At 39.9% G+C, this 21081-nt stretch overlaps 1 protein-coding gene across 8 annotated transcripts in view; it reads left to right on the forward strand.

The window, feature by feature from the left end:
- LOC128405330 (endophilin-A1) overlaps nucleotides 1-21081 on the forward strand; it is a 277258-nt gene that overhangs the window by 36054 nt on the left and 220123 nt on the right. For 7 of the 8 annotated variants that reach the window (XR_008328267.1, XM_053371855.1, XM_053371856.1 and 4 more), the window contains 3 exons: nucleotides 5005-5138; nucleotides 11948-12110; nucleotides 17394-17585. Coding sequence is in view for 7 of the 8 variants with exons in the window: in XM_053371855.1 (XP_053227830.1) it covers nucleotides 5005-5138; nucleotides 11948-12110; nucleotides 17394-17585 (489 nt within the window). In the remaining variant the exon portion in view is untranslated. The remainder of the gene's footprint in view (nucleotides 1-5004; nucleotides 5139-11947; nucleotides 12111-17393; nucleotides 17586-21081) is intronic. The other variant, XM_053371857.1, reaches the window with a different exon arrangement.

A 21081-nucleotide genomic window follows, 5' to 3' on the forward strand; every position in this document is an offset into this window, starting at 1 on the left:
TATCCTATCCAAGATTTCTCCCCTCGGTGAGATTGGCAGCCCAGTCCTGTGCATAAAAATGATCCGACCCAAAGGTGGGTCATTCTGTTCCCAGCAGTCACCAGCCAGAACAGGTTTACTTGGAAGTATGACCCACTGCAATCAATGGGCCTTACTTCCAGGTAAGTGTGCAAAGGTTTGCAGTGGTCATTTCATTTCTCTAATGTTAATGTCATGAATTACAGCATGTTGTAATTAATTGTTCTTAAACTTTGCAATACATTTCTATCATTCTTTAGAGAGCTCCATGCATGTTGAGTTTTTATATTGTATCATCTTGCTTTCAAAACAAACAGACAACTCTTTGGAGTGATTATGATAAATATGCTGACTCTTCCATTTTGTTAGGATGTCTCACATATACAGATTTCAGCGTCTGTTTATGCATATCTATAGCAATATGTTGCGTGATGTATCTAGACTTCTGTGAGATCGAAATTATTAAGACTAAATGCCACTTACATAGCTATAGCATATTTGTTGCTTTTGCACAAATGACACATCCACAGATAGATAAGCTATGAATGCTTTATAAATTAGGCACTTTAAACCCTTGTATTTTTCTCATAGAGATTTGTTGCTAAGGCATGGTGCAGTTGTTGAGTGAATCTTGCTTTTTCTCTGGACATAATCTATATTTCAGACATGTGTCAGTGCATTTTATGAGGCTTGCCCCCTAGAATCCTGGGAATTGTAGTTTGGTGCTGCTGCGGATAATTCTTTAATAGATTCCTAGTCCTAATCTCAGAAATGCATTTCCCAAGGCTCTTTGTGGAGAAAAAATGACTATTGCATGAGGAGTGTGGCTGTGTCGATGGGTGAGTGTCAGTGACCTAGGTTTCACCTCATACTATTCCTCACATTTCCCTAATTACTCCCTAGCTGTCTCTTGAACCCCTCAATTGCTTCTTCTAATCTCCTTCTCACTCACCTTGCTTCTCCCAAAGTCCCACCTTTTGCACTCTCTCTGCCTCTTCAAACTAGTTCCCTTGTTTTGCTCCCTCCTCATTTCTTCGCTCTCTTATGCTCTTTTGCCTCCTAAATCTTTTTCTTTCTATCACCATTTCTCATGTCTTGTCTCTTCCTTGGCTTTCTTCACTTCATCTTTTCTGTCTGTTTTCCCCTCTTTCAACTCAATCCGTTCTGTGCATCCCCTACTTTGTCTCTTTGATAACTTCAGCTTCCCTTTCGTCCTAAAACCAATACCACAAATGCCTTGAAATGTTGCTGTTGCTGCTCCTGTCGCTCCCACCAGCTTCCCCTCTGCCGGCCTCGTCTTTTAAATACATAGTTTTATTGATTTCCAGTATAGAACAATTACAAAAAAAGAGAGAAAAGGATACAAAAACAAAATCCCAATTTGCCCCCTTCCCTCCCCCAGGACAGATTAATCTAGTTAAATTTTCCAAAGTCTAATCTGTGATTTTGGTAGTTGCCATTCTTCAGTATTATCAGTAAAGTATTTTATAAAAGGAGGAGAGAGTGGTGATGGCTGCTGCTCAAGCTGACCCCAGAACCGTGACCTATAGAACACTCTGACACAGATTTTTGTGGGGAACTCAGATCACCCAGTTACCCAGCTTACCAACAGAAAGACACAAGCGAGTGCTGGCCTGACTTCAACAATAATGGCTGCTTGATCCCTGGAGCTCTTAGAAGGAGAAGAAGAGTTTGGATTTGATGTCCTGCTTTATCACTACCTGAAGGAGTGGCTAACATTTTCCTTTCCCTTCCTTCCCCACAACAAACAGTGAGGTGAGTGGGGCTTAGAGACTTCAAAGAAGTGTGACTAGCCCAAGGTCACCCAGCAGCTGCATGTGGAGGAGTGGAGACGCGATCCTGGTTCACCAGATTACGAGTCTACCACTCTTAACCACTACACCATACTGGCTATCCCTAACCTAGGGTTAGGGTTAGAAAGCTATCAAGCAACGCAGTCTGAACGACCTCTTAACAATCACAAAGAAACCTACCGAATCACCCAGACCCAGATCGACACCACACAAGATCTAGTCCAAGGTCAACAAGAAGACCAAAATGGCATCGATTAAGGGAAAGGCAGAAACCAAAGAGACAAGTTCCCCAGACAGTGAATACGCAACAGTACCAAAACAGAACCTGGAGGAACTTGAATTGAAACTGAAAGAAGCCATCCAAGGCTCTCTCATGGACTATGGAAAACCTAAAAGAACCCAATGACTCCCTTGGAGCAACAGATCAAAGAACTGAACTCCAAGATGGAAATTCTTATGGGCGCCATCTTCAAATGCAAGAAGTACAAATAGTCCATGTCTAGAAGTAAAACACAAATATAAGAGATAAACTAGCTGACTTGGAGAACTGCCTCCAGAAGCTTCCCCAGCTTCCCCAAACAAGTGGAGAAGAGAGACCCAGCAGGCTCTGGAGCAATAGAAAACACATTTGCTGCATCGTCCATATAACAGCCTTTCAGATATTTGAAGATGGCTATCCTGTCTCCTCTTAATTGTCTCTTCTCCAGACTGAACGTACACAAGCCTTGATTCTCAGTATTTAGTTTCTAGATCTCTCGTCAGCTTTCCTCCTTGTGCACAGTCTCTGCTTATTTCCTCTTATTTGTCCATGACAGTCATTTGGAAACCTGTTGCTTTATATGGGAAAACAATTCCAGGAAGATTTGTAATTTGAAGGAACTTCTGCATTAGCATGCTTTGAATGCTATGTTGGATGGATTTTTTCAGAGTTCCTCACCAGTCACATTCCTTATTTTGTGTTTTTGGGACATCTGAAGTTTTATCAGCTCTGCTGATGTTTTCCCCTTGTTAATATGCTTGACAACCTGGAGATCTAAATCAGAAAGCTTATTTTACTTTAGCAGACTATTTCCCAGAATGGAATTCTGCAATTTGAACTATTTATGATATTAGAGGTTTTCACAAAATGCCTGACCCCATTGCCTGCTCATTTGTAAAAGAAGATGTATACATTTATCTGTGTATACATGACCGGCTCATTAAAGCAAGCTCCAAGGAGGCAATCAATTCACATTGATCGCATTCTCACACTACTGTAACCTTTTTCATAATAAACGATGAGAAAATCTCTCTACTGTTCTGTGGCCCTGGAATAGGTAAAAGTCATGACGACTAGAAATTAGCAACAGACTCCATGCCTTAGTGTTTCCTGTAGCCAGCTGTTCTTTAAACTGTGGAGAACCCAAATCCAATGCCCCCCGTACCTTTTAACTAGTTCAGTTACTAGAAATATGAAAACTATAGCCTCATCGCAAGGTGTGTGTATGACGGTGGTCGGGGAACAGTAAGAAATATGCTGGAATCGGGGAGGAAAAAGAGAATTTTCCTTTTTTTCTAGGGGCACTTGGTAGAACCTCTGGCCAGTTGACACTGTCAGCATCTAGAGCATCAAGAACCCATGAGTCTGATGCACCTCAGCTTTACATAAGTCCCACCTGATCCAAGCAAGACATAATTCCTTATTGTGAGTCAAGTTAAGAAGCCCAAACCAGGAGACTTTATACCAGTTCACAACAGTGACTTGTTCTTATGTGATGTCCAGCAAACTTAACAAGGCCAATAACATTTCAGAAACCATTGAGAAATAATGTGTAATGATTTCATTTAGCACTTATTCATTAAATACAGTCTACTCTGGGTGCATCCATACTGATCTTATTTATGTAATCTGATTATGGGTGGTGGTGGAGAGAGTTTATTGCTCCACTTCTAAGTTTTCTCATGGATAGCTTGTACCTTGTTAAAAAAAATTAAGGTTTTCCAAAATTTGTCTAGTGACAGGTCTCATTGGTGTCCAGAGGCACCATTCTTGTTGAACTAATTTAATTTGATATTGTTCCTCACAATCTTGGTACTACTTAAGGCTCCCCAGTTTCCCTTTTCTAAAAAGTGCCAGATACTGTATTTCCAATGATAATTTTTCATCAGTAGTCAAATCCACAACAAAAATCTCTGTGGCACATCTGTCTACTACTGCTTCTTCCTACAGGTTGGATGCAGAGTTCCCATGAACTTTGCTCATGGGATGTTCCTACTAGAGGAAGCAAGGGAGGAAGTGATTTTTGCTGATTCTACCTTCCCTCTGCAACCTTTCCACAAACAGAGAGAGTCCTTCTCCTCATGGAAGGAACATTGTGGTTTTAACCTTCTAGCTTTGGAAGTGACTTCTGTAAAAACACATGTGTCTGCATGGTCAGGGATCACATTGAAAATGAATAGCTCAGTTGGTAGAGTTGGGTCATGGATTCGAGTTCCACGTCGGGCAAAATATTCCTGCATTGCAGGGGATTGAACTAGATGACCCTTGTGGTCCCTTCCACTTCTATGATTCTATGAGCTGATGTTATGCTCTGAATTTGTGTGTGATGACGTTACTTTTACTTTTTTGAAGTCTATCATTGTATCATGAATAGCAGACCTGTATTAAGCAGTTTTGGCTCTAAAGCAAAAAGGCTATGTTTCAATTTCATTTACAACAAAAAGGCACCATCTACAGCAGCTCTTTTTTGGCTCCCACATGAAACTTTTGAGCCATGAGTTTGCCAATCTTAGTTTGAGGCGGTAGCTAATTATCTATGAATTAATTGGAGTCACAGAGTTTTCTTGGTAGACAGAACTTAATTCAAAGAGCCAAGCTTCCATGATGTGATGAGGGTTGTTTTACTGCCTACACCATTTTAGTTTGGTAACTCACATTTAGCGTGAGTTGAAGTCCCACCTCCCTATTGATGTTGAATTGTTTTATCCTGCTGTTGGTTATGGCTGATTTTAGTAATTTGAATTACTTTTTAAAAAATTCTTACGCAGCTTGGAGTTTTCTAAATTCAGAAAAGCAGGGTGTTGTTTTCTTAAAAAGGGGCAAAAATCCATACTATTTTTGATCCTGTTACAATGATGTGCATCCTTTCATTTCTTGTTTAATTTTGTCTATAACGTAATATATGTTTTCCAGAATTTGGAAGCTGATTTAACAGAGGCAAGTGGGCAAATGGAAACCTTGCACAGCAAATGCAATGATCTGGCATCTCAGCTGGGTGTTAAGCAGACTGAACTAACACAAAAAGATTTGGATGTGGCCAGAACTAGGTGTGTATGCAATGTTTTTATAAAGGGCTTGTGAGCATTCCCATGATAACGAATATGGGGCAACATCAAATGGTTTGCTTTTTGTAGTATGTTTTGCGCATTATGAAAAAAGTTTAGAATGCCTACTGTTTACGCAGACTATCTCAGTGCCTTTTGACTTCTGTTATGGACATTATTTAAAAATTGCACATCTCTAATTAGCATTGGGTCAAAGAGTTCTCAGTCTCTGCTGCAAGTCACAAAACATCAATATGATTAGTAACATAAGCAATTAATTTGAGAGGCTAAATGCCCGAAACTGACAAAAGTTTGAAGCCTAACTTTCACTTTTTAATTAGAGTTAAGTCTGACAGGTCAGCAGGAGTCTGCTGCTAAAGGTTTAAAATGTTGTGATTTTAGCTTTATCTGAGCGTTTCACATATTAAGTTGGATCATGAGGATTAATACTGCATGTATGAAATATGACTGACACGTAAGGCAAGTCTGAACCAAGAAGCACAAGCAGGGCAAACTTACGTTTCGGCTAATACGACTGTTGCTATGCGGGAGCTTAGATCAGTGTAAATAATTGGAATCTTATGCTGTCCCCAAAGAAATGTCCAAGCACAATTAACAGCAGTAGAAAAATGAGGGAACGTATTAATGATGACAGCCACTCAGAACCCCTAGGAACTGTCTTGCAGTCACCATTCACAGTGTTGCTGCAGATGATGTCCCGTATTAAGTGTGCATAGATTGTGCAGATAGTGGCCATGTTTTGGATGTGAGCTGGCAGTCAACTGCTAGGCAAATTAGTTTGTGCTTGGGCCACACTCCTTTCTACCTCACAGCAGGGGACCAAACCTAAGACAGCTTTGCTGGACACACTTCGGAACCCCTTGAAGCTATCCCACCAATGCAGGAACCTTTTGGGTAGTGCTGGTACGACACATATTGCTGCTGCTCCCTCCTCAAGTTGGCATTATCTGTTCAGGCATAATGCCTGGAAAGAGCTTATATCATCTCCAAATACTGATGTTCTGAATGGCCACTGTGCTTATCTAGCATACATTTAGCTTTCCATAGAAATGCCATGGCGCCTCTTCCGTTTGCTTCCACTCTTTACTACAGGTTGCTACAACTCCCATCATCTCTGCACACTGGCTATGGTAGCTGGGACTGATAGAAGTTGTAGTTTAACAATACCTTGAGAGTCACAGGTTGGCCACCCTTGTTTTGCAGTTTTATTTTCTCCCATGGCCTTTCTGTACCTTTTCTCTCTGCATGAATTTAAACATATATGCGCATGCACACAGAAGATAGATTTCAATTATTTGCATGCTACTTTTCATTTCAAATAAATACAAAAGCAGTTTGTAGGACAGTAAAAATGACAACGTTTAACAATAACAATAAAAAACCAGTGTGTCTGAAGAAGTGTGCATGCACACAAAAGCTTATACCCAGAACAAACTTAGTTGGTCTCTAAGGTGCTACTGGACAATTTTTTTATATATTTCGACTGCACCAGACCAACATGGCTACCTACCTGAATAAAAACCCAATAATCAGTGGCCTCCTCCAGAGGGAGATCAACTTGTAAGGGAGGTGCCGCATCTTGAAATCCCTTCCTTGCACCCCTGTGAAGTAGACATCTGCAGGCTGTGGTCTGGTTAAGAGGGATGCTTCCACAGTTCACAGCAATCAGACTGGTCATTGTGGGAGAATGAAGTTCGCTCAAATCACCTGGTTATTTAGGGCTTTATAAGCCTGTGCTTAAATCTCAAACTTTGCTCAGTATCTGACAGCCAGTGCAGCTCTTTCAGAACCATTTTACATGCATGCAGTGATGAAGTGGGCTCTTGTGCTATCTTGCCACGATAGGTCTTCGTTTAATGTGTCACAAACCTCCTCCTTGTTTCTGCGGTAACAGTCTTGTCCTCAGGCTGGCATTGGAATGTTTACCCATTGGGGACATTGTGAGACTCAGAAGCAAAACATGCAAAAGTTTGCACTGTTAACACAGCTGCCCCTCTGGAACATTTGCACTTTATATTCTAGGCAGTAATTCTTCTATACGATGTCCATGGCAATAAGTAGCCTTCAAGGAACTTGTGTGGTGGTGACAGAATTGTCCGTCTTTACAGTGCACAAAGCCAAGAAAAAGATAATGCAATTCAGTATGCAAGTAGGAAGGGGCAAGAAATCTCCTGAGAGTAGTGTTGAAGAAATTAGCATGATATTCATTGTTTATAACCCTATAAGGCTCTTATTCTGTACCTCCAAATAAACATACAACTATGACTGTGAAAGATCTACAATACTTGTTGTTAGTATACCAGTAAGGCAAATCTACAAAATATCAGCAAGCGTTATTCTGAGGCTGATAGATGCCACGGGCATGATGTATGTTCATAATTGCCACATCTAGCATCTGGATTGGTGGCAGCTGCTTATATTACTTAAACTTTGGAAAGTTGCACTTCGGTTTGAAACCACTAAGATTCACAGGACTTAATATTTAGTTCAGGTGTGAAAACCAATGATCCTTTGAACTGGGTGCTTGGAATGGGAGCCTAAGTGAAATTCTGACATACTTGCTTTGTAAAGAAGCTGCGAAGGAGCTTCTTTCTGAACCCTCCCCCATTGCTCCAATTGCCCAACTTAAAATTCTTTTTATTTCTTGCTGTATCTTTTCATTGTCTGTGGTGCATATCTATTATTGGCTCCCTACAGCTCACAATGTGCAGATTCTGAAATCAGCTTCAGGAATGGATGCTCCTTCCTCTACTGCAAATTAACACTCCACTTCAAGTGCTGGCATTAGCACTGCCCCAGCGTACGGCTAAGTTAACCATGGCTAAATTAACCAGGGTTCTCAAAACCACTTGAAACCCCATTTTCAGTCACCCACATGGATTAGACTGTGCACACCACTTGATGACTAAAGCTTAAGACATTAATCTGTGTTCAGTGATCTTTGGTATTATTCCAATATGTTGCGGGGAGCTTCCTCTGCTAAAATTGTGTTGCGTTGGCTATATCACAAAATTGCAATGCCTACCTTTATTACTTGGCCAGAAAACTAATAGGGGAAGAATGACGTCATTGCTTATAATTACCTCCCCTAGTCTCTGTATTTGCATGATAGGAACTGGGATAAATGTAAATGTATCCCTTTCTTGTTTGTATTATTTTGGCAAAATTACTACTTTATTCAGTCCATACATGTTCAGAAACCTGCAAAATTGAGCTGTGCACCCAGCAGAATTACAGCTGAAGCAGCGAACCACTTACTAGCAACCCTGTCGCTTATGCTCAGGTCCTTTGTTCTGCTTTGTTGTTTAGACATTTACTTGTAGGGCATTAACCTTGAAATTTGCAGATAAATGCTTGGAATTGTGAGCTTTGAGGTCTCTTCCTTTTATAGTCTTCGCAAGGCTCCATTAAAACTGCTAGGTTTTGAAAAGTATCCTGTGATCAACTGCAGCATCCCTGCTGCTTGGCTGCTCTATCTCTTCTTACAATGTAATGACTGTGCTTTCTATGAAAGTTCGCTCGGCAGGAGAAGGCTTTGACTTCAGCAGCTGTGGGAACGAACAGAGCAGCTGCCTGACCTAAAGCTCTTTCATACACACACACACACACACACACACACACACCCATAGAAAATCCTCACTTCGTCCACCAGTCTGGTGCCCTCCATGGCAAATTTCAGAAGTGGGGAGAAAGGGCAATAATTCCATTTTAGGTATCAGATCTTACTGACATTGGTATCTGTATCAGGGAAATGTTAATTTAATTAAAGTGCATTGTTGTAGCACCTGAGAGCAGATACTTGCTTCAGAAAGAGCAAATTATAATACATGGGGGTTTTTTGTGAGAAATGATAATAATCATTTTTAAACAGGGAGATCCTTGAAGTAACTCCACAAAGTTAAATTGGGAGATGGGATATTGAAAACTTGAGATCAGCATAGAGTCCAGTGGGTTTCATCATCCTTAAATCAATAGCTAATGTTAATCTAGCCTCCATTCTATTACTTGCATTTCTTTAGGGGACCCCCAAGGAGATCATAAGCAATACAGAATGGAAACATTCGGAAGTGCAGGGCAGACCACATTATACCAGTGCCAGGAATCTCAGCACATGATATACTTGTAATTGGTGTTTCAAGCAAGCGACCCCTCACTGCTGGGGAAGTTATAACTGGCATAACACATCCAGTTTGTGCACAAGATAGTTTCACCGTGCAAGTTGGGCTATGAATATAATCCAGAGCGGACTGCACATAGGCAGATTTTTGCTGTGTTGCTTTCACATCCGCTAGCACCATGGAACTTCCCAGCTGAGTTTGAAACACCCCAAAGTTCAAAATACAAGTTTGAAGAATTAGTTATTTAAAAGAAAGACTATTGTGGCACTTTAAATACTATACTAACAGACTAATTGTGGCATAAGTTTTCATAGCACAAAGTGCTCTTTTCTGGTATTTATAGACCTTCCTATTTGTAGGTTTACAAGACAGCCTACAATAAAGTTTAATTAAAAATTCATCGAGTAAAATTGAACAGATTAAAAATGTGTTGCAAAGATAAATTGCCTAAAAAACTAGCAGTCAATTAAAAGGCATTGGAAAATAAAAAAGACCTTTCCCTGTTCCTGAAATGATATCCTGAAGTTAGCCTCCCTGGGAAAGCTGTTCCACAGCAAGGGTGAAAAGAGCCATCCCAAATAGTCAATATAGAATTGTCACAGGCAGTTTCTCTTGTATTTCCTGGTAATGCAGTCCTACTTTTGCAAGGTACTCAAGAAGGTTGTGGTTGTGCAGCTTCAGATGTACTTGGACGAAGAAACAGGTTATCTTCACCCATTTTAGCCTGGCTTTGGTTTTCGTACCAAGACAGCTTTGGTTAATCTGGTTGATCACCTGCTTTGTGAGAGATGGGGGAGTTCAAGTATGTTGGCCTTGCGGCTTTTGATACAATCACCCCACCTCCCCCCCCAATCCAATGGTTGGGGTCACAGGGTTAAGGGCGTTTTTGCTGCTACGTACAGGGCCACTTCCAGAGAATAGCATTGGATTACTTCTGCTTGGCCCTTGTGGCAGTTACGCTGTGGGATCCCACAGGTCCCCATGTAACATCCTTGTCCCCATGTAACATCTAGATATATAGCTGGGTGTGGTTGCCAGGGAGACTGAGAGTCTGCACCACCAATACACTGATTACGCCCAATTCTGTATCTACATACCATCCAAACCCGGTACTGGAAGGCATTGACGAGCTGGAAGAGGGCCAAAAAACTGAAACTGCATCCTGACAAAATGGCGGCACTGTTGGTGGGCAGTTCTCATGTCTGAGAATTGGATGTTTGGGCTTTTCTGGAGGGAGTTGTAAAGGACCACGTGTGTAGTTCAAGAATGCTCCTAAACCCAATAACTTCGATAGAGACCCAGGTTTGTTTAGCAGCTGTGGTCATTCCTGGATTGAGATTCCCTGGTGGCAGTTTTGCTTGCTCCAAGATCTCCCATTTGGATTACTGTAATGCACTCCATATGGGTTACCCTTGAAGGCAGTCTAGAAACTGTAGCTAGTGCATAACATTGCCACACAGGTTTTAACAGTTGCACTAGTAGGGAGTCATAATTTCCACTGGCTGCCTTTATGCTACTGAGCATCTAGCATATGTTTCCATTCTTCCAGTAGTAAAAGGCATTATTTTGTCAACTATCTGTTAGCATATTAATTCTCTTGAGTCTTCTGTTAGTTCTGTTACATAATTCATGTCCCTGTCATCTGAATTTCTTTCCTCCTTTGGGTTTAAATGGGCACACAACAATGTTTCTGTCTGGTTGTTTCTGTAAACAGCATGCCATTTTAATGGTATTAAGTACCTGATTCATACGGTAAATCTACACAAAATGTTGTTCCTCTGTAATAAAGAGAAGCTAAGATTTTAAATTTTTAAAATCTTAAGATGCTAAATAGATACAAAGAATACTGAAAATAAAAAGCAAGATCAAAATATATAAATCAAACTGAACCACTGTTTTTAGCTGTGCTTTTAATGATCACATATCTGCTCTCATAGGAAATTCTGAATTGCTAAACATTTTTGCTATATAGTAGAATGGAAAATCAGAAATTCAAAAGCTAAGCCTTCTTTGAGTGGTATTCAACAAAGTTTTACACAGAATAGACCTGTTAATATTATTCGGTTTAGCATAGTCATGTTTATTGATTTCAGACAAGTAGAAATGTTTGCACTTGCAGAGTGATCTGCTTAGCACTACGTTGAATTCTACCCCCTGTCTTTGGCCTGATATAAGGTGGGTCTTTCAAATTCCTTAAATATCACAAGAAGTTTCACAACACCTCTTTGGACTAGTTCTTACTGTCCCCTTGTTATGTGTTCTGTTACATAAACTCCGTAGTAGGACATTTTCACTGCAAGCATATTTTATCAGGAATCAAAAAAGGTATGAATAAAAACAGTGAAAGTCACCTGCATGTATCCCTTCTTATGTTTTTGCTTTAAAAAGTATATTGAATAATGAAAGGAGAACTGCAAGCGTTTCTGTGAGAACTTGTTGAAGACCATTTATTTTACCATTCATATTGTTGAAACGAATTAAAATGAAAACTGACATTACAGTTTATATTTCTTTTCTTTTTAGTTCATCACTCTTTCTTATCACTTAATGAATCTGAAACTATAGATGAGAGTGGAAGATTTTCACATAAAAACAGCTAACATAACTGTTTAATTGAGATGATTGCAATATTTCTTTTGCTCAAGTTTCTTGTTTCTTGCTTGCTTTGCACAGGAAGGAGTTGCAGGAGCTGCAGAATCTCTACAAACAAAACACTGAACATGCAGCACAGCAGGCAGAGCTGATCCAGCAGCTTCAGGCTCTCAATATGGATACGCAAAAAGTACTGAGAACTCAGGAAGATGCTCACACAGCTGAAACAATATCATATCAAAAAGTATGTAGGCGCTCCGAAAGTGCGTTTCCTTCTTTACAAGGGCAAAGCTTTGCAAAAGTGTCACCTTCGCTATAAGTGCAATATGTGGTTGGACTTGTGTGAGTAGTCATTGAAGGTCAGTGGCAAATAGCTTGTTCCATCACTGCCCTTGGCCTCATCACTACCACACTGTTATTGACATCTTTCTCTTTGCAGCTGAGGAAGGGAGGACATATAATTCGACACTCCTGTTTCCAGACAGGGAAAATATAGCACAATCAGTGTGCACCAGTTTGCTGTGTTTCTTTTTCTTCTTTTATCTGTTTATTTTAATTAACAAAATGTATACACCACTTACACTATAGAATCATAGAGTTGGGAGGGACCCAAGAGTCATCTAGTCCAACCCCCTACAATGCAGGAATCTCAGCTAAAGCATACATGACAGATGGCCATCCAACCTCTGCTTAAAAACTTCCAGGAGAGGAGAGTCTACCACCTCTCATGGGAGTCTGTTCCACTGCTGTACAGCTCTTACTCTCAGAAAGTTTTTTTTCTGAATATTTAGTTGGAATATCCTTTCTTGTAACTTGAAGCCATTGGTTTGAGTCCTACCCTCCAGAGGAGGAGAAAACAAGCATGCTCCCTCCTCCATGTGACAGCCCTTGAGATATTTGAAGATGGCTCTCATATCTCCTCTCAGTCTCTTCTTTTCCAGGCTAAACATACCCAGCTCCTTCAGGCACTCCTCCTAAGGCTTAGTTTCCAGGCCCGTCATTATCTTGGTTGCCCTCCTCTGCACACATTCCAGCTTGTCAACATCCTTCTTAAATTGTGGGGCCCAGAATTGGACACAGTATTCTAGTTGTGGTCTGATCAACGTAGAACAGAGATTTATAAAAGACAATCTAAAATATTCATTAACAAAACAAATAAAACGAACATGTAGAACAACTTACATTAAAAAATGCTAGAATTTTCAAAGCAGTTATACTTAATAAAATTGTGTGTTTAAAATTGCACACCAAAATTACATGTTGGGGTCTGGTGTGTGTGGGGGAGGCGTTGAAAACACTATTGTGAAGGCACATGGTTAATATTAATGGGAAGGGAGTTCCAAGAATTGGGTGCTACCACACTAAAAGGTTCAGTTTCCTGCAGAATGAACACTATGTGGCACTTCATCACATACAAGAAACAGTGTAAAACTGATTAAAATTAAAATTAGGAACAGAGACAGCAGGTTAGAAGCCAATGAAGGTTTACAAAAACCTAAATATGTCAGCAGCCTGAAAATTAAAATACCTGTCAAAATCAGCAGTCTTCATATGCAAGGTTATAATCATGCCTCCCCAATGGTATTATTATTTCTTTTGATCTGGATGCTGTACTTCTGTTGATGCAACTTAGAATTGCACTAGCTTTTTTTTTTTTTTTTTTTTTTGCTGGTGCATCAACACTGTTCATACTGTGGTCTACTAAGACCCCTAGATCATTTTCACATGTCCTGCCTCCAAGCCAGGTGTCCTCCAGCCTATATTTGTGGAACTGATTATTCCTGCCTAACTGTCTGCATTTACAGTTGTCCATATTGAAATTCATTTTGTTAGTTTTGGCCCAGTTCTCCAATCCGTCAAGGTCATCTTGAATCCTGATTGTATGTTCTGTGGTATTACCTATCCCTCCCAGTTTAGTGTAAAAAATAATAATAATGAATAGTATCTGCTCTATTCCTTCATCCAAGTAATTTATAAAGATGTTGAACAACACTGGGCCAAGGCCAGAACCGCGTGGTACTTCTTACTTTTTTCTTGGATGACGAGGAACCATTGGTGAGCACTCTTTGGGTTTGGTCAGTCACCAGCTACAAATCCACTAATAGTAATATCGTCTAGCCCATATTTTACCACCATCTCTGCAAGACTCTGTCATGGGGGACTTTGTTGAAAGCCTTACTGAAATCAAGATACGTTACATCCACTGCATTCCCCTGTCAGCCAAGCTGGTAACTCTATCAAAAAAATAAGATTTGTCTGACATGACCTGTTTTTGAGAAACTCTTGCAGGCTCTTAGTTATCACAGCATCCTTTTCTAAGTGCTCACAGACCGATTGTTTAATTATCTCTCTCATTCCTTATAAAATCTGTTCTCTTGATCCACTTGGAAAGTCAAGCCTGTTTTTGTTCTCCCGCTTTCTCTAGGCTTCGGACAAACAAGTGTGATGTCCTTTCAAGCTAATGATGTGACCATGGATTTATATTTGGAGAGCTGGTCAAGTTCATTTCGGGTTTATCAAGCTCATTTGAGCAAGCTTTGAAAAACAACACTTGATTGAGTACACCGAAGACACTTTGTTTATCCGTGTTGCTGGTCCCAATTTCTGTAGATAGAGGAAACACAGATGTGGTCTAGGATTTAAACTTAGTTTCTTGTTTGGGAGCAAACAGTGTTACTTTTGGACCATTGAGAAAGCTTTCCTTTATGAGATTTTCAATCAGACCAATTAATAAATAGCTAGGCAGCCAAGACCTCGCTGAAGGGAAGTGCTGCATTTTGAAACAAAACTTTTAAACTGTAAATTTCAGAGTGTGCTGATAAGGTAGTCTGGAGACCGAGAAACTCTTGTTGTCTTATTATCCTTAGTATTGATTTAAGACTCACCACCTTGAGTCTTAGGTGAGGATAAATCTATTGAGTCTCATTAAAACCAGCATGCTACTGGAGCACTTGGTGTGTCTGGGACCAGTGAAATAGTTGGTATACATTTTTAGAAAATAATTCCTTTTCTTGAGAAGAAGAGCTATAAATACAGTATAAAATAGATGTCAATGAGTTTCCATAAACCCACTAACCTAAAATATTTGGACTGAGGGGAAGTAGTGTTGTGTAGCCCATCTTGACATTAGTGTGGAACTGAATGCCTACATCCAGTTTTTCTAACTTGGGATCATTAGTTAGACTGTGTTCTACAAAAACGCCTGAGAGTTTGGAGATGTTTTCCATTGTAGTTATGTCTGGATATGTATTTATAAGCCTCTCAAGATGTTATATCTAAGAGCATGATACAAGCATGAATGGGCTCATGTGATTAATCTGGTGCAAGACTGTCCATATTTAAAATATAGGTGGAGGATTAATAATCATACTATGCATTTATGTCATGTGTTTCAAGAATTCAAGATTACCAAAAATGTCTGAACGCATAAAAACCTTTAGACTGAATATTTCCTATATTTTAAAAAAACAACAACAAATCCTGGATATATAAATACTAACACATCATAGAAAAGGTTCGGGTAACTAGAGCCTCTCTTTTTGACATGTAAGGTTTGTTGGTTCATATGTGTCTGTTCATTCAGGATTTTTTTTATGTTGGGCATATGGGAATGTTCAAACATTCAGTTGCTTACTCACAGCCTGATTACAGCCTATTACTGTATTGTTCAGAAGCAGGGAAGGGCTTCACCCTTGGTGTCTCTAGTTCAGGCTGGGAATGCCTCCCATTTGAACCCTGGGGACCTGCCGCCAGTTAGGGTAGACGATACAAAGGAAGATGGATCAATCATTTGACATGGTATACGGCAGCTTTCTGTGTCTGTGTATATCACATGAGATTACCAACCATTTGCCTTCACTCCTGAAGCTGCAATCCCATACATACACAACTGGGATTATGGTATGTGCCATTGAACTCATTGGGACTTACATCCGAGTAGGCATATATGCAGAATTGTGCAGCAAGTTTGTCAGAGCAGCTTTATTTATTTCAATTTATACCCTGTCTTCTTTTGTTCAAGGCAGCTTGCAGTAGCTTTTAAGCCAAGGGGTTCAAGTGTGACCTAATAAACTTGGTCTGTCTTTGCAAATTCCATTATTTCCTAAATGATATGCCAGTGAGTCACATGACCTGAGGTTCTGGGCATATGGGCTATCTGACCACTAACAGGGGTCATTGATCTTGCTATAAGGGACGATATATCATAGGACGTACATGCTGATAGGCTCAATGCCATTTGGAAATGTAGAAGACTTTTCCTCTGTGAATTTGCCTATAGAGTGGCTGACAAGTCCTTATCTAGTTCTTCCAGCCAGCACACTAATGCAAGGGAGACAGTTGTCTTGGAATACTGCACTTTTGATTTGTTAGGGGAATATAAAGTCCGTTATCTGGTTTCAGCCATTTGGAGGATGAAAACTTGTTGGGCCTTTTGCAAATGTAGACATTTGCATTTCTGGGTGGCTGCAGGTTTTGTTTTGTTTTGTTCTCTTTAATATTTTTATCCAGACAAGTTAGATGGCTTAGAGAAACCTGATCATCTTAGCTGCTATGTAAATAACAGTAAGCTACTGTGGTGCAGGAAAGAACTTGGAAATGGTATTTTGTTATACAGTAGCTTCAATTAACAGAGAACTGTATTTATTTATTTTTGCCAAATATTAAATAGAAACTAGAAAAAATCATTTGTATGCACAAACCCTACCCATCCATTTTCGATAACCCATGACATGTGAAACTGTAACCATCAAGCTAAAGCTGAGTTCATGTTCTTAGGACCAAAATAAGTCCTGGCAGGCAAAAAATGTTTGTTGCATTTGTCTTGTTGCTGTGTCTGTTCCATTCATGAATAAAGTAGATGTGGTCTAATTTCTGTAGGAGATATTTGCAGAGGCAAGTTTCTTTTCTGTCCCTTTCCCTCTCTCTTCCGTCCCTGCATTCTAGGAATCTCCGGCTCTTTTCTCCCAGGGCAGTTCTGATACTGGAAGTGTGCCAGAGCACAGCAAGATTAAGTTCAGGTGGATTCAGGTCCTTTCACATGCTGTCACCTTTCGTTATAAAAACTAGACCCACCCAATTTATATGTCAATGTGATAGAAATGGTTGCTTCTGTCATGTTTGGTTTGGCCTATAGCCTTCATTTAGTAGTGTAGAATTTAGATTTATGGGATAATATTGTTGTGAGCTGTTACATCTAAGATAGTTTTATGCAGAATAGCTTCTGTAGATTTGCTTAGTGTAAAATATAGGTAAGTACACTATAGGTAGTACACTACAGTTCCATTGTCAAGCATTTTCTTTCTATGTGTTGATGAAAGGCATTGGAACTCTGTCTCAAACGAAATTTGGCAGAGTGGGATCAGCATTTACAAGGGTTGAAAATGGTTTTAATTATACTGGTTCTCTGAATTTTGTTGCTAGATTTCACACTCTAGTAGTTGCATATTTATGAACATGTGCTCTTGTTCATAATGACGCTTTTTCTTAAATCTTAAATTTTTCTTAAATTTCTTAAATCTTAAAATAGCTTTACAATGAATTGACCATATGTTTTGAGAAACTCAAAGCAAGTGAGTTGGAGCTCCGGCAAAGTCAAGCTTCTCTCCAGAACCAACTACTTGAAAAAGAACGACATATCAGTCAGCTGGAAGAACAACTTCAACAGGCTCTCAGCTCTCTGTTTTCAAAACCTGAAAGTCCTTCAAAACAGAGAAAAGAGGTGAGAGAAAAATTGTTGGCAAACAGTATTTTTAATTATCCCACTGTCCAAGTGAACAACCTGGTAGATATAACACCATGCACCCATGAAACAATCAAGCATCAACTAAGTTAAGTTTTTCTGCAGCACTTGCGTTGTTGTTGTTGTTCACACAAAAAATGAGAACACAAAATACATAATGAAACAAAAACAAACCAATAACCTCCCTCCCACAAGCACATTTAAAAGGCCATAAAATGTTTGATCAGCCCAGTGCCTGGTTATAGAGAAATGTTTTTGCTTGGCACCTAAAGATATGTAAGGAAGGTGCCAGGTGAGCCTCCCTGGGGAGAGCATTCCACAAAAGGGAGCCACCACAAAAGAGGCCTGTTCTCACGTTGCCGCCCTCTGGACCTCTCATGGAGGGGGCACACGAAGAAGGGCCTCAGGTGATGATTGCAGGGTCTGAGTCACTTCATATGGGGAAAGGTGGTCCTTGAGGTATTGTAGTTCTGAGACATTTAAGGCTTCATGGGTCAAAACCAGCACTTTGAATTGGGACTGAAAATTAATTGGTAGCAAGTGCAGTTGGGCCAGGATCAGTGTAATATACTCTAACAGTCTTCCCCAGTGAGTAACCTGGCCACCGAATCCTGCACCAGCTGAAGTTTCTGAACTGCCTTCGGAGGCAGCTCGGCATATAACATGTTGCAGTAATTTAACCTAGAGGTTACCAGAGCATAGGTGACAGGAGTTAGGCTATCCCTGTCCAGAATGGGGAATAGCTGGGCCACCAGCTGAGTCTCAAGGGACTGCAAAGGATCCAGGGGTACCCTCAAGTTATGTACCCACTCTTTCAGAGGAAGTGTAACCCCATCAAGAGCAGGCAACCTCCCCTCTGGAGAACCACCCACTAACAGTGCCTAAGTTTTATCCGGATTGAGTTTCAGTTTGTTGGCTCTCATTCAAACCATTACCAAGGTGCACAGTTGCATAGTTCATACATAGTTCATATAGGCCAGAGAGTTCCACGTTCCAATGGAAGACCAACTTTTTAAATCTTGCGAGTGTAACGTTTGGTCAATTAATACTGCCAACTGGTTGATTACGCACTCTTCAATCCGTTCAAATGTGCTTCCAATTAATTGGGTAGCAGGCTTTTTAAAAATTCGAATGCAAATCAAGAAGAATGGACAGTGTTGTTGGAGAGGCATTTCACTTATTTTCTCATAAAGAAGGGAATGCCTTTTCTAAGACAGGACGTTCCACCTGCTGGTGCTCTGTGATGGTGCAGAACTAGGCATGACCGGCATTTTGCTGTGAAGACAAACAGCAGTTTTCCAGGCTTAATATTTTTCTCCACCACAGATAACATACCTGTAGCTTTCTAAGTGCTGCTGGATTCCAACTCCCACCAGCTCCAGTCAGCATGGTCAGTGATGATGGAAGTTGCAGCCTTAACAGCATTGGGTGGTGGTGGTCCAGGGTTTCCATTCCTGACTTGCACCATCCTCTCCCTTGTCCAGTTTCCTGCCATTCCTCCCTGCTTGAGTTGACCCATGCTTAGCAGCGCTGGCCACAAAATGCAAACAAACTTGCTGTTTCTCCTGAAATAATCTTGAAATTCTGGATCAATGGGCATATTCCTGCATTTTTTTTTTAAGGTTTTTATGGGAATTTAATGTAAAAAACACAAAATACCTTTCCCTTCTTCAAAGTGGTCAGTTCTTCAGGTAAAAGTGTGTGCCTCTTTTAATCAATTGTTTTAAACCCATAAGATTAATCATCTTTGATTCTTGCCCCCCGTCCTTCCTATTTCAACCCCATCCCTTTGGAAAAAACCTAAATATTGAAATTTACTCAGCGGTTTGTGAACACATGGAATGAGTATTATTTATGTATTTATTTCCTTTGAGAAATGCAAATGATAATCCTGCTGATTCAAATAATAGTACTTAGGATAATGTTCTTGAGTAATCCATACACATTTTATCTTCTGCATAAGCACCCCTATAGTAACCCGTGTGTGTGTGTGACAGAGAGAGAGAAAGAGTTATCATTTCTAACTTTCATTTCAGTAATTTCATTCACATTGCTAGCAAAATATTTGCAGGGACAGTATTCAGCTAAATGTGCTGTATACAAGGCTGATATTAAGCATTACTGACCTTTGCCTCTTATTTACGGTTGCAGCCATGTGATGTTTAGAACCGTTTTATTTGAATTTAGTGGCTTCCCAACCCTGCAACGTGGTATGTTTGCATAGGTGGAATGCATAGACAGTTCTCTATTGGAAGGTGAGGAACATCCCATGTTCAAATAAATGTGGAGGGTCTCTGTGCAGTAACCATTTTTTGTTAATGGTAACAGGGCTGCTGGGAGCAGTGCATCAGCAACATTATTGTATGTAGAAAGGTGCACAATAGGAAACATGGTTTGAAAAGGTTGCAAGTGTTGGGTTTTACCATCTCTAGGAGCGGTTTAGCATGCAAGCCCCACCCCTGCCCTTTTGACTGAATTCTGTTATCCAGTAAGAAGTTTCAAGCCAGTAGCGAAGTGCCGTATCCGAAGTTTCTGTCTTCAGGACTTGTTGGTGAAGCTTAAATGTTTATATGTTTAATAAGCCAGCAAAGTGAATATCCATTTCCCACTCAAAGCAAAGGCAAGCAGTAAGAATGGGAAAGTGCAGGGCTTTATTATGGAAACAGCAACTCAACTTTAACTACTCTATAGTGGCAGTGTTCATGCCGCTATAATAAAACTTAAGAACGTTTTAGTAATTTTTTCCCCTACAATTATTCAAAATTACATTACCCTTACTGAAAACTGAATGGCTTTTAGTGGATTAATTAAACTGTAGCTGGTTTGCCATCTGGGTGCAGCTTGTTTAGCTGCTTTTCACAGAAAGATTTTTCATGGAATAAAGAGCATTTTTGTTGTTAGAAAGCAGCTGCTAGAGAATATTCTTTAAAATACAAATGATGTGTGCCCTAATAATTTATGTTGCTCTATATTAAAAATAATGTGGAAAAAGAACTTTTTTAACATCTTATTTTTTTGTCAGTGTTGCTTTGTTGAAGTCATGGAGCCTCTTACAAATCAGCTTTTATAAATATATTCACTTTTTTCCCCATTCGGGTTGCTCATGATATTGTGCTAAGAGTTCAGGGTTTAGGCTAGATGCAGAAGAGGAACTAAAAAGGAAGAGAGAATTAAGTAGATCTGATTTTATGGCTCAAGTGGTTTCATTAAATTAGAGTGCTGTGTGCTCCCGTTCATTAATGAACTTTTGCCATATGCTTTAACTGTTCTGGTCAATAGCTGATAAAGAGAAGCTTGTGTTAAAAAACAAATCTGGATAAAAATATCCCTGTGATGGGCTTTTATCAAAGGAGTTGCTTTGAATTCAGTAACTACTACTGAGGCAATATGGCTCACAATTTGCGACCCAAAGGTAGTCATACATTATTGGAATAGAGCCTACTGCGCTTCACATTACACAGATGTGAAGACCTGA

Source organism: Podarcis raffonei, chromosome 17 (genome assembly GCF_027172205.1).
Source record: "Podarcis raffonei isolate rPodRaf1 chromosome 17, rPodRaf1.pri, whole genome shotgun sequence".
Taxonomy (NCBI): Eukaryota; Metazoa; Chordata; class Lepidosauria; order Squamata; family Lacertidae; genus Podarcis; species Podarcis raffonei.